The 13122-nt window shown below is 36.4% G+C and overlaps 1 protein-coding gene across 2 annotated transcripts in view; it reads left to right on the top strand.

The window, feature by feature from the left end:
- Positions 1-12132, top strand: part of LOC109069202 (WD repeat-containing protein 62-like) — a 31247-nt gene extending 19115 nt beyond the window's left edge. Inside the window, exons 20-32 of one of the 2 annotated variants that reach the window (XM_042770871.1) lie at positions 2435-2574; positions 2705-2766; positions 2845-3114; positions 3599-3753; positions 4249-4367; positions 4496-4615; positions 6389-6500; positions 6671-6773; positions 7674-7731; positions 8499-8579; positions 8801-9523; positions 9924-10018; positions 11177-12126. In XM_042770871.1, the coding sequence (XP_042626805.1) occupies positions 2435-2574; positions 2705-2766; positions 2845-3114; positions 3599-3753; positions 4249-4367; positions 4496-4615; positions 6389-6500; positions 6671-6773; positions 7674-7731; positions 8499-8579; positions 8801-9523; positions 9924-10018; positions 11177-11437 (2299 nt within the window). In that variant the 3' untranslated portion in view covers positions 11438-12126. Of the gene's footprint in view, positions 1-2434; positions 2575-2704; positions 2767-2844; positions 3115-3598; positions 3754-4248; positions 4368-4495; positions 4616-6388; positions 6501-6670; positions 6774-7673; positions 7732-8498; positions 8580-8800; positions 9524-9923; positions 10019-11176 lie in introns of both variants that reach the window. The other variant, XM_042770872.1, reaches the window with a different exon arrangement.
- The last annotated feature ends 990 nt before the right edge of the window (positions 12133-13122 follow it).

The raw sequence follows: 13122 nt of genomic DNA, 5'->3' as shown, positions 1-13122 counted from the left end.
TTTGCAGGAAGAATGGGACAAAATTACACCTGAAACACTTCTTCACTTGGTGTCTTCAGTCCCTAAACGTCTTTTTAAGTGTTGTGAAAAGGAATGACAACATTACAAAGTGGTAAATGCTTTACTGTCCCAACTTTTTTTTTAAATGTGTTGCAGGTCTGGATGACCAGGAAAGGATGCATATTTACAAATGACATGAAGTTGACCAGACAAACATGAAATATTTTTTGTTCATATTGTCTGCAATGAAATACAAGTCAAAGTAAATTTAGAAATCACTTCTTTTTTTTTTTTTTTTTTTTTTTTCTTTTTTTTTTGCGTTTTCCATACTGTCCCAACTTTTTCTGATTTGGGGTTGTATTATTACAAAGTTAGACTTTAAGCTGCTGACAGCTCTTCCAGTCATTTTCCCCAAAAGTTTGTTAGAATAGTTTTAGAAGAGCACGATTATAAACAAAATGAGACCGTAAACGTGGTTGTAGATGAGTTTACCTGTTTGTCTGCAGTCCCATTTAGCCACTTGTTAGCAACCATGTTTTTCAAGACAAGCAAAAAAAAAATTTTTTTTAAGAGATAAAGGAGGGTATTACTTATGTATTTATGCCATAAAATAAATCAAAAATATTTTGCGCATGAGACATCATTCCAGACATTTAACCAAAAACCTATTCAAAAAACCATTAGACTTTGGGAGAATGGAACCGGTAGTGCTAAATGTACAAAAATACATCATCCCTGCGGCATTGGTAATTATGTGATGATTAAATAATTTTTAATTATTATTTTTATTAAATTGGATTAGGGATGTTCATTTCGGTTATTTTTTCTAACCGACAACCGACGCTTGGTAAACGATTATTAACTGTTAACCGACAAGATTATTTTAAATTATTGAATTCAATTTGAAAGGATAAGTGTCTGTGACCCATTAAAAATACTAATATTTGTTTCCCAGGGATTCATTTTACATTTGCAAAAAGCAGCAAACAGAACATGAGGATTCACATGGTCATCATATCACATCACGCACCTGCAGTGTTTCTGCAAGTGGAAAAAAAACATAATAAAGCTAGGCTATCTATATCTATCTATCTAGCAGAAAGTGGCATCCCATTTTTTTTCTCTTTAGGCTTATTTTACAAAAGCACAAATATATATATTTTTTTTTATTGTGAATGTACATAAATAAAAGCAAACCTTTTACAATTCCGATTATCTTTGACTAAAATGAGTAGTTGCTTCCACTGATAGAAGTAAAAAATTCAAATGATTGCTGCATGCACCCACACAGTTAAGCTTTGCTAATTTGACAATGCAGCCTGTTCATTATCATAATAAAATACAGTCAGTCAGACATATGAAAAAAAAAACACTGTTCAGTTTAAATATGTAGTAAAATCTGTGCCATTAAGCGTTATCACCTTACTGCCGTTATGTAAAACATTTTGTTTTACGTGGATATTGGAACGTGAGTGAAGTAGGCTACATAATAAATAATGTTTTGGCATTCAAATACATTGCAAATACAGAAACGTTTTATTTTGTGTTGAATGAGAGATCCAATGTTGATTTCAGTTTCATTTTAGCCTAAATGAATTCATTTTGGCTTGTTGTTTATATAGCTATAGCAGCTTATATTTTTAATTCTTGTTCTTTTCTAAATACTGTTAATTGAAAGGATTTGTTGTAGAGTGAGGGGAACTAAAATAGCCTAGCTATGTTTACAGTGTTTATTATAATGTTTGTAAACATTTTGTGTCGGCATTAGGCCTATTTCTGAATGAAATAATAAAATGTGACTTGTATGCGATTTTTTTTTTTTTAATAATAAAATGTGACTTGTATGCGAGTTACTTGTTTTTTTTTTTAATGATTTTTTTTATTATATATAGATATATATATGATATTATATATATATATATATATAGTATATATATATATATATATATGTGTATATATATGTGTATATATATAATATATATATATATATATATATATATATATAATATTGTGTATATATTATATTATATATATATACTATTCGAATAATAAAATGTGACTTGTATGCGAGTTTTTTTTTTTTAAATTTTTTTTTTTTTTGTTTATATATATGAATAGTGTGTTTTTAAAATGATTTAACTGATTGTATTAATCAGTCAAAAATTCTTACGGACAGTTAACCAGTTAAAATGAACATCCCTAAAATGGATATGAGCACTGCACGTTAAAAAAAATGAAAATCGTCGCTGTTGTGCATTCTACGGGCTTAACACAGTCCTTAGAGGTTCCAATAATGAATTTTGCAGATACCAATGAATTTTTTACTTTATTTGTTTTTAAAATATTTATTTAATTTGAGGTTATATGATTAAATATTGCCAGCAATTCAAATTGGTGTCTCATTTCATTTTATAATTAAATTCCTATTGCTCAGGAGAGAGACCTACATCACTGTACCCTGTAGTGCTTTGCCTCACATGGAGGAGGAAGAGGAAGGCAGCTTGATGCCAGAGGAGACTCCAGACGAAGATGTGGAGGACTGCAGAACTCCAGACAGGCTTGATTCTACTGATGGTGTGTTGATTTATCTCCTCTGTGGTGATATTGAGAAGTCATGGGCCTCTTGGTCACATTAAGTGCAAAAGCAAAATGTATAGAATGCAGTTTAGAATGGAATTTAATGGGCTTGACTGTTCTACTTCAGCATCTGTGGATTCGGTGGTGCTCCAAACCAATGGCAAAATGCCCATGTGGATTCGTAGACTGGTATGTATGTTCCTGTTATCATAAAATGTTGTGCAGATTGTTTTCTTTCATGACTAATGGATCTCTTGGATGTTACAGGGTGGAGGAGGTGAAAATGATGGTAGTGGCATAACTAGTAGATCTCAGTACCAGCCACAGGGACGCTGGGCAGTGCAGTCAGATCCACTAGCCATCCGCACAGTACTGGAGATGAAGAGCATGCAGCTTCCCCTTTCACACACTCCTAGCAGAGCCGTGGGAGAGGAAGAGTTTGAGGAAGACTCTCGCTTTCATCCGCAGAGTTTGGACAGCCTGCTGGATGAAGATGTTGACGATGATGATCAAGAGGAGGAGGAAAAGATTTGCAGTGTAAGTTATGCAAAGCTGGTGTCCAACTAGCCGTTTTTTCTTCATCATGTGGGAATAATTAAATCTGTTCTGATGAAGAAACAAACTCATCTGTATTTTATACAGGATGGGCATGAGAGTAAATTTTCAAAATTTCATTTTTGGGTGAACTGTTCTTTAATGCGCCATTCACACTGCCAGCGCTGCTACATGTCCCTAATCTCTATGCTGTAGTCTGCACAATTGGAGATTGGAATCAGATGAGATTTATTGCTGATAAAATGTAAAAATATCATTATAATTTAACTAGTAATAGTTGTCGCTAAAGAAGTAACATTCTACTGTTGGAGAGTGTTATGTAAACTACAGCAGTGCTAGTGTGTTAAAACATTAACCTGATGAACAGTTTATCTAATTTAAACTCACATATATTTGCAAATAATTTCAAAACATGTATTAGACAAATGATTATCCCTTATAATTAACTTTGTAACATTTGTTACAGGAAACCCAAGTTGGGTTTAGCTCTTCGCTCCAAGGGCCAGATTTTCTGCAGTTGCCACATGGAGAGGAGAACTTCCATCCAGAGCTCAGCTCACCAGAGAAGATGGGCTATATTTTGTACCCAGCCAACAGCACAGCCCTGTCCACTGGAGAAGGGTAAATTGCTTTTAATGGCATCTTGGCTTGGTTAATTTTTCATTTAGGAAATAGGTGTATTTACATTCATTAATTTAGCAGATACATATCCAGCAACATGAGAGATGCTGCAATGCATTTTGTTTTTGGTTTAATATTAAAAAAATGCTTGGATGGTGACTTTGAGTAGTATTGTGGTATTTACTGAAAGGAGAAGGGGGCCAAGCATCGAGCCCTGAGGAATCCCGGCTGTTGCTTGAAATGACTGTCACCAGTCTCCCATGAGTTAGTTTGATTGGAGGTATTTTTACACAATTTATGAAAAGTTGATGCGCTGGAATCAAGCTCTGGATGGGACCAAGCAACTAAACTGTGTGACAGTCTTTATACAACCCTGTTTCTTTCATTTACATACAGTGAAACTGCACTTTGTACACAGAGTAAACTAAATATTGCTAAATGAAAGTCCATAGTAATTAGAATTTTTCACTCAATGATTTTTTTTCTTCCCTCCAGAGAGTTTGATGTTAAAGCTTTGTGTGAGGGTGCAGATGAGGACCCAGAAGAAGAGGAGCTGAGCCCAGATAGCGCTTGTTCGGCTAGTTCGGCCTCCCATAGTGACCAGCCCCATGACCGTGAGTTTTATTACACGCTGTGTTTAGTGTATGAAACTACCTAAGGTAGTAAGACACTAGTAGTGGCCTTTTAAAAGGTTGCAGGTCCACCTGTTGATGTGGCTTCCTCTGTTTTGTTGCTTTTGTAGAGGACACAGACTCCCTCAGTCAAGTGAGCTCCACAGGAAGCTCGGGAGTTGAAGAGGATGAAGAAGAATCTGGAACTTTGCTTCGCCAACATTTTGACACCCTGGGTGTGGCTGCTAATGGTAGGAGATAGAGCTGTGCGATTTAATTGAAATCAAATCGAAATCGCGATTTGAGACGTTGCGATTTGCTAATCACAAAAGCCTGCGATGTGGACGCGATATTACTCTGTTCCAGAGCATATGCTTGACTCCCAGCCTTGAGTGGCAGTCTTACTAACCAAAAGAGTGAGCGCACCTTCGTTCTCCCCAATCAGCACAGCTCTAGCCAACTGCATAAACGCCCACCATTTAAAAAACAAAAACTAAACGGGAGACAGAGTGGGATTATGGCGTCTACAGGGTCAGATCAATAGTTAGGCAAATTAAAACTAAAGAAAAACGTTATGTAACTTAAGCTTCGAAACGACAGACAACAAACAAAAAAGATAGTTTGCAAGAGCTGCATCACAATGTATATCAAGAGCATCCCTTGGATGAAATTAAACATTTAATAAACTTTAATAATTGACTAAAGAAACACAGTTCTTTATTTATAAAAAAAAATAAACAAATCTTTCCAGTGAAATTCAGTAATTAAGTTAATTCTGTAAAAGTAGTTATACCATTATAATCGTGTCTTCTGCATTTTTTTTTTTTTAAATAACAAAAAAATTTATTGAACCCCTACCAAACCACAATTGAAAATTGAATGGATTTCAGGGTTATAATGGGAATTGTATTGGTTTTAATGTAAGAATTTCTGCTTTTTTTTTTCCAGCAGGGTAATGATACTCATACTGTGCTGCACATTATTGACAATATTGAGCTGAAGCTTGACCTTTGCAAATTTAAAATCGCAACTCAAATCGCAATCTCAATATCTGTCGAAAAAATCGCAATTAGATATTCTCCCCATATCTCACAGTCCTAGTAGATGTTTGCTCTTTTACTGTATAAGTGGAAATTAACATTTTATTGGCTTCAAAAATGTCATGTTGTACATGATGTATACTAAATGCATTTGTTATTATGATTGATTTTATAAAACACATTGGATTTTTTTTTTTTATGTCTCCTAGCACCAAGGCACATTATTGCATGAGTTTGTTGCATTTAAAACAATTCTAAAATCTGATAGTGTGTGTGATTCTCAGTCTTTAGTGTATGATGCCCAGTTTTTCACTGTTACCATTTACAAAGTCGACGAGTGTGTGTTGCCTGGTGTTTTAAATCTGTTCAGATTTCTGATCCTTTCTGCACTGAAGAGATGCCATCAGAAAGAGTCCAAACAGCTAATAAAAACATCACAATCCACAAGTAAACCACACCACTCCAGTCCATCTTTTAATGTCTTGTGAACTGAAAATCTGCATGTTTGTAAGAAAGAAATCCATCATTTAGGCATTTTAACTGTTGCTTTTTGCTTAACTGAGACATGTGAAATAATTGTGCATTACTTGTATGGGTTACTTGTGCATTTTTAATCAGCTGTTTGGACTCTCATTCTGACGGCACCCATTCACTGCAGAGGACCCATTGGCGAGTAAGTGGTGTAATGCTAATTTTCTCCAAATATCTGCACATTTAGTACAGTATGTCTCTTATCTGACACTCATGGATCTCTTTCCTAACGAGCTGATGTTCTGAATCAGGTGTGTTAAATAAGGGAGACATGCAAAATGTGCAGAGCAGGGGGTCCTCAGGACTGGAATTAAGAACCAGTGTGATAAAGAAACACTCATCTACATCTTGGATATAAACGGAACTAAATTTTCAGGATTTTTTTTTTTTACTCCTTTATGATGATGGTGAAACCCGTATTGCAAATCTTATCTGCTGTGCAATCTCTTGTAGAAAAGTTCAATACGGACTTGAGCAGTCTGCAGCCCACAACAGAGAGTAACTTCCTCAATCCTCGTCTCAGCATCTCCACGCGCTTCCTCTCCCGCTTTCAGAGCCGCTTTCGGTGAGTAAACATCCATGTTTTGACTCCTTTGTTCAAACTGTGTAATAGAGAAATATAATTTTACATTTATAGTCCTTTCCTTCCCTTTTGAGATCTAAATAAAACAGTGTGTAACTACATATTGTAGTGTGTCATAGTGTAGATGACATTATACGTATCTGCTGTTTCAGCACTGTTGGGACTAGTAGCAGTGCTGTTTGCCGGCCTGCAGCCTGCCTGCCCAGTATACCGGATGAATCCAGTGATAGCTGTCCAACCTTCGATGAAACAATGGTAGGATGCTTAGTTTCATGAATAATGTACTCTGAATGAGGGTGCAGTTTCTTTAAGAAAACAAATGAAGATATGTAATGAAACCTGAATGTTTTCTGTTCATACATTAGTTTTTTTCTACTGAAATCATAACACCACATCCTAAAGGTAATCTACATGAATCAAGCGGTTTAATCCAGGTCTTCTGAAAAAACACAATAGCTTTTTATGATGAAAAGATTTAGTTTAGACTTGTATTCTTATATAAACATTGATAAATGTATACAGTATATATAGCTCATCAGAAATGGTAAATGGAAGCTCAGACATGCTTGTCTGATGCTAGAGAACCAACAAAGTTTGTTCTTTTGTCTCACTCAAGCATGATTGGACTTTCCGCAAGAACCAATGAGGTTTGTCCTTATGTGTAAAGTCAGTATAATTGAGCAGCAGTGGCAATATTTGATGTGCTCTATTTCTGTGCATTGATAAATGTTTAACTGTGAAAAAAAAAAAAAAAAAAAAAAAAAAACACACACACACAAAAAATGTGATATTTTTTTTTTTATATATTTTGTGTATGTTAGAATTTTCATTTTTGGGTGAACTATGCCTAAATCTTAAGTGTATATCTGCTAATAGTTAATTGTCCTTGTTAGGGCCCGAGCACTGCAGTGCGAGGACCCTATTGGAATTGCTCCGTTTATTTAGGATTACACTTTTAGTTTAATTGACCTCAAAAATATGTATTAAAAACCACAAAACTTTTTTCAAGTGAAACTGTTAGCTAGAAATATTACGTTAGGATAAGATACTGTAGGTTATCTTAGTAGAAACAAAATCTTTCAGAGGTGATGAGACTTAAAGTTGTCTGTGGGACTTTATCTTGGGTTAATTTTTCTCTTTTTCTCCTGCTTTTAAGACAAGTCCAAGGTACTTTCAAACAACAGTGGAACCATTGAAGAAAATGAGAAAAGTGGTATGTCCTTTTGCCTGTTAATAGTGAATTTTACTTCCATGAGTGAAAGTGTCCCGTAACAGGGAGGTTAAAGGCCCCAAAATACTAATGGCGGAAGTTTTTTTTTGTTTTTTTTTGTTGTCTTTCGAGCGTTCTGACGACACCCACACAGCTGCAAGCAGTGTTCAGATGTTAATATGTGCTGCGCTTATTCCTCTCAATAACAAAAAGAACACACAACAATAACGACAGCAGTGAGAAAACAGTGGTTAAGAAAGCATGTGATCATAGCGATGTGGATATGTTTGCACAAGCTCTGCAATTCAGCACTCCATTTATGACACTTGGCATTTATATAGCATTTATGCAATAGATTGCTTTAAAGCAAGCAGCTTTACAGTATTAGACATGAAAAAAATGCAATCAAACTTTAGCTTCTACTATGAAGCAGCTCTCCAGTGTGTTCATGTTTTATTCGCATCGGAACTCAATGAACTGATTTTGATCGAAATAGAGGCATACCAGTTTGTTGTTTAGTTCTTATAGTATATCAGGCCTTGACAGTATCTGACTGGTCATGTGATCTCAACATATCGGCCCCCATGAGGTGCCCTGCTCCATGTTAAATACAACTGCTTTTATTGCCCTTGATTTTCCTCTTAGAATTTATTACTTAGTCTAATTAGAAGATATCAGAAGTTCTTGCACTGTTTTGTAATTGTAAATATAATGCTGAATTATAATTTATATGCTGTATGCAATATATATGCTGAACTCTTGTCCTCCAGTTACCAAGAAACGTTCCTCAGTGGCTGCTCGGAAATCTTGCCAGAACTTATCCTTTTTACGCTGGAAAAATGCTCTGGGAGGTCTGTGAGAGTGTGTTGTCCGGGCTTACCAAATTACCAAATCAGAATGGTTTCACATGGGTGTCTTGGTGTTTTCATGCTTGTTTTGCTCTCTCTTTTAGTTTGTATACATCTTGGTTTTTGGTTCTTGGTTGGCCTTGTGCAATTGGGGTTAAACCACAAGCTTTAAAATTGACATCTGGGTTTTCTTCTTTTAATAAACTTCTAATATGTCTTTTCAGAAATCACAAATAAGAGCATTCTGTCCAAAGCTCATGATAACACTACAGGCATTCTCACCACCAAATCTACCAGCAGTGCATGTGACACATCTGTTACACGCTCCCGCCAAAGCTACATGGGTCTCACTGCAAGCTCCCGTGCTAAGATAACCCAGAGCAACTCTGTGGAGACATGTACATCAGAAGAAACCGAGTTAAACACCCCGTCTTCGTCTCTGGACCTAACTGTGGACCAAAGCAAAGAGAACATTGTTCCTCCTTCCTCTTCAGTTCTTTCCTCTGGATCGTCTCAACCGACACCAGCTCTCTCCACTCCTGCTTTGGGTAACCACAGTGCCCGGGCAGCTCTTCGATTGGACCTCATTGAGCCCAATCGTGCCAGTCTGTCACCGTTGGCCTTCAAGAGCCATCTAGGGAAAGTTGAACGTCCCGAGTCTCCACGTCGACAGGCTTTGGTGACGCCCACAGAGATGCGGTCACTGGGGAAAGAGTGTCGGAAGCAGATCATTAATATTGAGCAGAGTTTGGTTTCTAAGACTTCAAGCAGGTTCTCGACTGGGTCTGAAATGTTTGCCAGGAACTCCACAGTGTCAGAAACCAGTCATTCTGTGATTGAAGACCTGCGGCTTACAGAGTCATGTGGGAACACACAGGCCACTGATCGGATCTCAATGACCAACTCAGTGACTCTAGACAGAAAAGATCCTTCACAAAAGGACACAGGTACTTTGTGTTCTACATGCTACAATACATTAAGATAGCAAGAAATTAGTTGACCATGAACACCTGGGCTCTGGTGTTCCATAGTATCAGGGAAATAAGTAATTACATATAGATGTGCACAGATTTCAAATCATGTTTACATTGCTCAAAATTCAGAGTAAAGGAATAGTTCACCCCAAAATTAAAATTTGCAGAATATATTTACGCAAACCCAACTACATCTTGGGTAGCCTGAGGGTGTTCACTGTCTGCTTCACATTTCTACTTAATTAGGTTTTTCCAATTGGGTTAATCTGTTGACATTTCATGTTCCTTATCAGAATATGACTGAATTCTGATTAATATTGGGATTTTATTTATCTGCGCGGCCATTGATGGTAATGTTCATTTTTGTCTTTAGGACTTTCTGCAGACTCGTTGAGTGTCCAGATGTGTAAGGAGATGGTGAATGAACTCTGGCAGACCATCCATAAAGCAACTGGCTTTTATAACAAGGTGATTTATCTAAATCTCTACCTCTGTCAGGGAGAACAGATATAGTTTTCAGTTTTTTTATATAGTATAATCTTTCAGTTTTTCATGCTGATGTTTCGTTGGAGATCTTTCTTTTGCCCTTTATTGTGCTCTCTCATTGGCTGTAGGTTATTGCCAATGTCATTTCAAGTCAAAATACATTTTACACTGCAGGACTCTGAGTCGCCGACAGGTCCAGATGTTAAGCATGTCCAGATGTTTAGCAATTTCCGGGCATTTGTCTGCGATTGGTTTATTTTATTTTTTATTTTATTTTATTTTATTTTTTCAAAAAGCTGTCTGCGAGTGACAATCGGGGCTAAAATCGTGCATTATGAACCTGGCATTGGTTGACAAGGAAAAAAATTGTCATTTATGTATATTCTTTTTGGAAAATATATTTAATACATATTTTATTTAACAATAACACTCTCAGAAAAGGAATTCTGTAGCATTCTTAGGGGTCGTTTACATGACATTTTCAGCCAAAAACAGCGTTTTGACTGTTCGTTTACACGACAGTGGCATTTTGGGGACTAGATCTAGATCACAGTCTGCTGGAAAAGTCCAATCAAAGATGGGTTTAAAAGTGCAAGTTTTTGAAAACTGCACCATTATTGTTTCCGTGTAAACACCCAATATGGGAATCTTTGACAACAGTTGCAGAAGACTTGCAGTACGAGCTAATTTTAAAGGCAAGCATGAACAAACATACACAACAATGGCGGAGAACATGGTACTGTTGTTGCTGCTCAAGAGTTTGCTAATGCTTATTCAGCAAAGTGTGGATTTACTTCACCAATATTACAACCAACAGCGGAGACGCTCATATACAACATAGAATCATCATTTCCCTACAGGTACTGTTTACTAACAAGCTGACAGCGCCAACTACTGGCCTGGCATACGTAATACAGTGTTATCTGCCGTTTTCACTGATGTGTAAACGCAAATAGTTTTGAAAATGTTTCCGTTTATACATGAAACCTTTTAAAAATGCAAGGGAAAAACGTTTCCATTTTGTGACTACACCGTTGTTGTGTAAACATAGCCTTAGAGAGTGAATGGAAATGCCTATAGCTAAACCTTACCATAAAATCCATCAAATGGTAAAACACTTCTTCTGTCCCCTCTCTGTAGTTGTGCTCCACCCCGGAGTTGTCAGAGCAGCAGGAACAGATGAAGAGTATTTTGCAGGAGGTGTTTGTGGGGGTACAGAGTGAATTGAAGTCCCTGTGCCCACAAGAGATGCGCCCCTCGATCGAAAGCACCCGTCCCGTCCCGGAGGAATCCCCCGGCCGGCAGCTCAGGGACGAAAGGGCTGTGGCCCTCCTGGAGAAATATTCAGAGATGCTCTTACTGCGGATGACTGAAAAAGGAGCACAGGCCACACTGGAGTAACGGCTCGGTTCCCATCATTTTATTGGCAAAGTTGAACTTCTAATGGCGTATATGAATATACACCTTTAAACCTTAATTTCTTCCATTGGTTTTATGTTTTTAAATAAAGATGTAAATGCATATTTGGATTTTTTTTTTTTTTGGTAAATCTGGTAGATCTGGCAGTTCTTTTTTTTTTTTTTTTTTAAGCACTACATGTGGTCACACATTTGGTCACATCATTTTTTATGCTTTAAATGACCGTCAGGACCTTTTCCCACCAAAACCGTTATTTCCGTGGTATTTCATGTACAGTTTTGAAACAGTGGTACTTTCAGAATTCAAACCGTTGAATTATGTACTCAGTTTTGTGTTGAAGTTCTTGATGTTTGATGCTTTTGTAGTTTTACACCATCTCACACCGCCACAACCACGCAGATTAACTAAGAGGTGTTTCGTTGTCATGTTATTTTGAGTGTTGCTCTGAATGATGACGTGTTAATATTTCCCTAAGCACCAGGCTGTGACTCACAATTTGTTTGCTACTGGTGTGCTGATTATGCTTTGTCATGTTGGTGTGCAATCCTTTTTTTTTTTTTTTTTTTGTTCTTTTACAAAATGTATAGTTTTTCAATGGCTTTGTAAATATGTTTTAACCAGCTATTTACACTGTATTTTAACATTAAACATTCAAATATGATTATTTTTGTGATTCCTTATGATTCAGAAAGAAGTGCATTTGCAAAAATAAATCCAGAGCTATCTATCTGAAGGGTTGCATAGTTATTTAGGGTTGTATGTTGTCAAGGTAACACGCATAAAATTTTGGTAGAAACCATTGGTACATTTTGTAAATCCAGAGCTATCTATCTGAAGGGTTGCATAGTTATTTATTTTTTAATTGCCACTAATAGAAATAGTTATCCAATATTTTCCACACTTACTATGACTGGCCTGACATTTTATATTTTTAACTTTTGGTTCTTACAGTAATTGTCATACACACACTGTCATTAATGTGTGACTTGCTATCAGACTAGTAGAGTCAAACTGTCAGTCATATATTAAATCATAGCGTGAGCTGAGATTTCGGTCGTGAAGTGTCAATGCTTGTAGTGTTTGAGGGAGTATTTGTTACTAGCTAATACTGTTTCTGTTTGTATTACGGCAGAGGGCGCTTTGAGGCTCAGAAAGCTGTATGCCACATGAGCAGCGTTCAAATCTTTAAGACGTTTAATTGACTGATGGGAAACATTAGTACAGTAAATGTATACATATTTAAATTCTACGTATTAGAAATGTGCCACAGGACATCTATGAAATAGATGCAAATAGCATTATTTGACTTTTGTAATCACAACGATTGTGATTGGTCCATCTTGACAAATCGTTGAGTAAAGTAACTGAAGTCACATGTAAGCACGTTTGCGAAAGCATAATAAAAAAAATAATTCTCTCCTATATAATCAAAGTCATACACTTTAATATTCACTGAAGTGTAAATGCACATTAAACAATTGAAATATGAATTATAATTTAATGCATCGTTTCTTACCAATCAGAGAAAACGTCTGGGCCGAAAGGGCACTCCCATTTTATTTCACGTGATTTAGATCTGCGAGATCTACAGTCGTGGCCAAAAGTTTTGAGAATTACATAAATATTAGTTTTCAAAAAGTTTGCTGCTAAACTGCTTTTAGATCTTT

The sequence above is a fragment of the Cyprinus carpio genome, chromosome A15, assembly GCF_018340385.1.
Source record: "Cyprinus carpio isolate SPL01 chromosome A15, ASM1834038v1, whole genome shotgun sequence".
Taxonomy (NCBI): Eukaryota; Metazoa; Chordata; class Actinopteri; order Cypriniformes; family Cyprinidae; genus Cyprinus; species Cyprinus carpio.
Note: the sequence above shows the minus strand (reverse complement) of the source record. Positions and strands in the feature narration are given on the sequence as shown.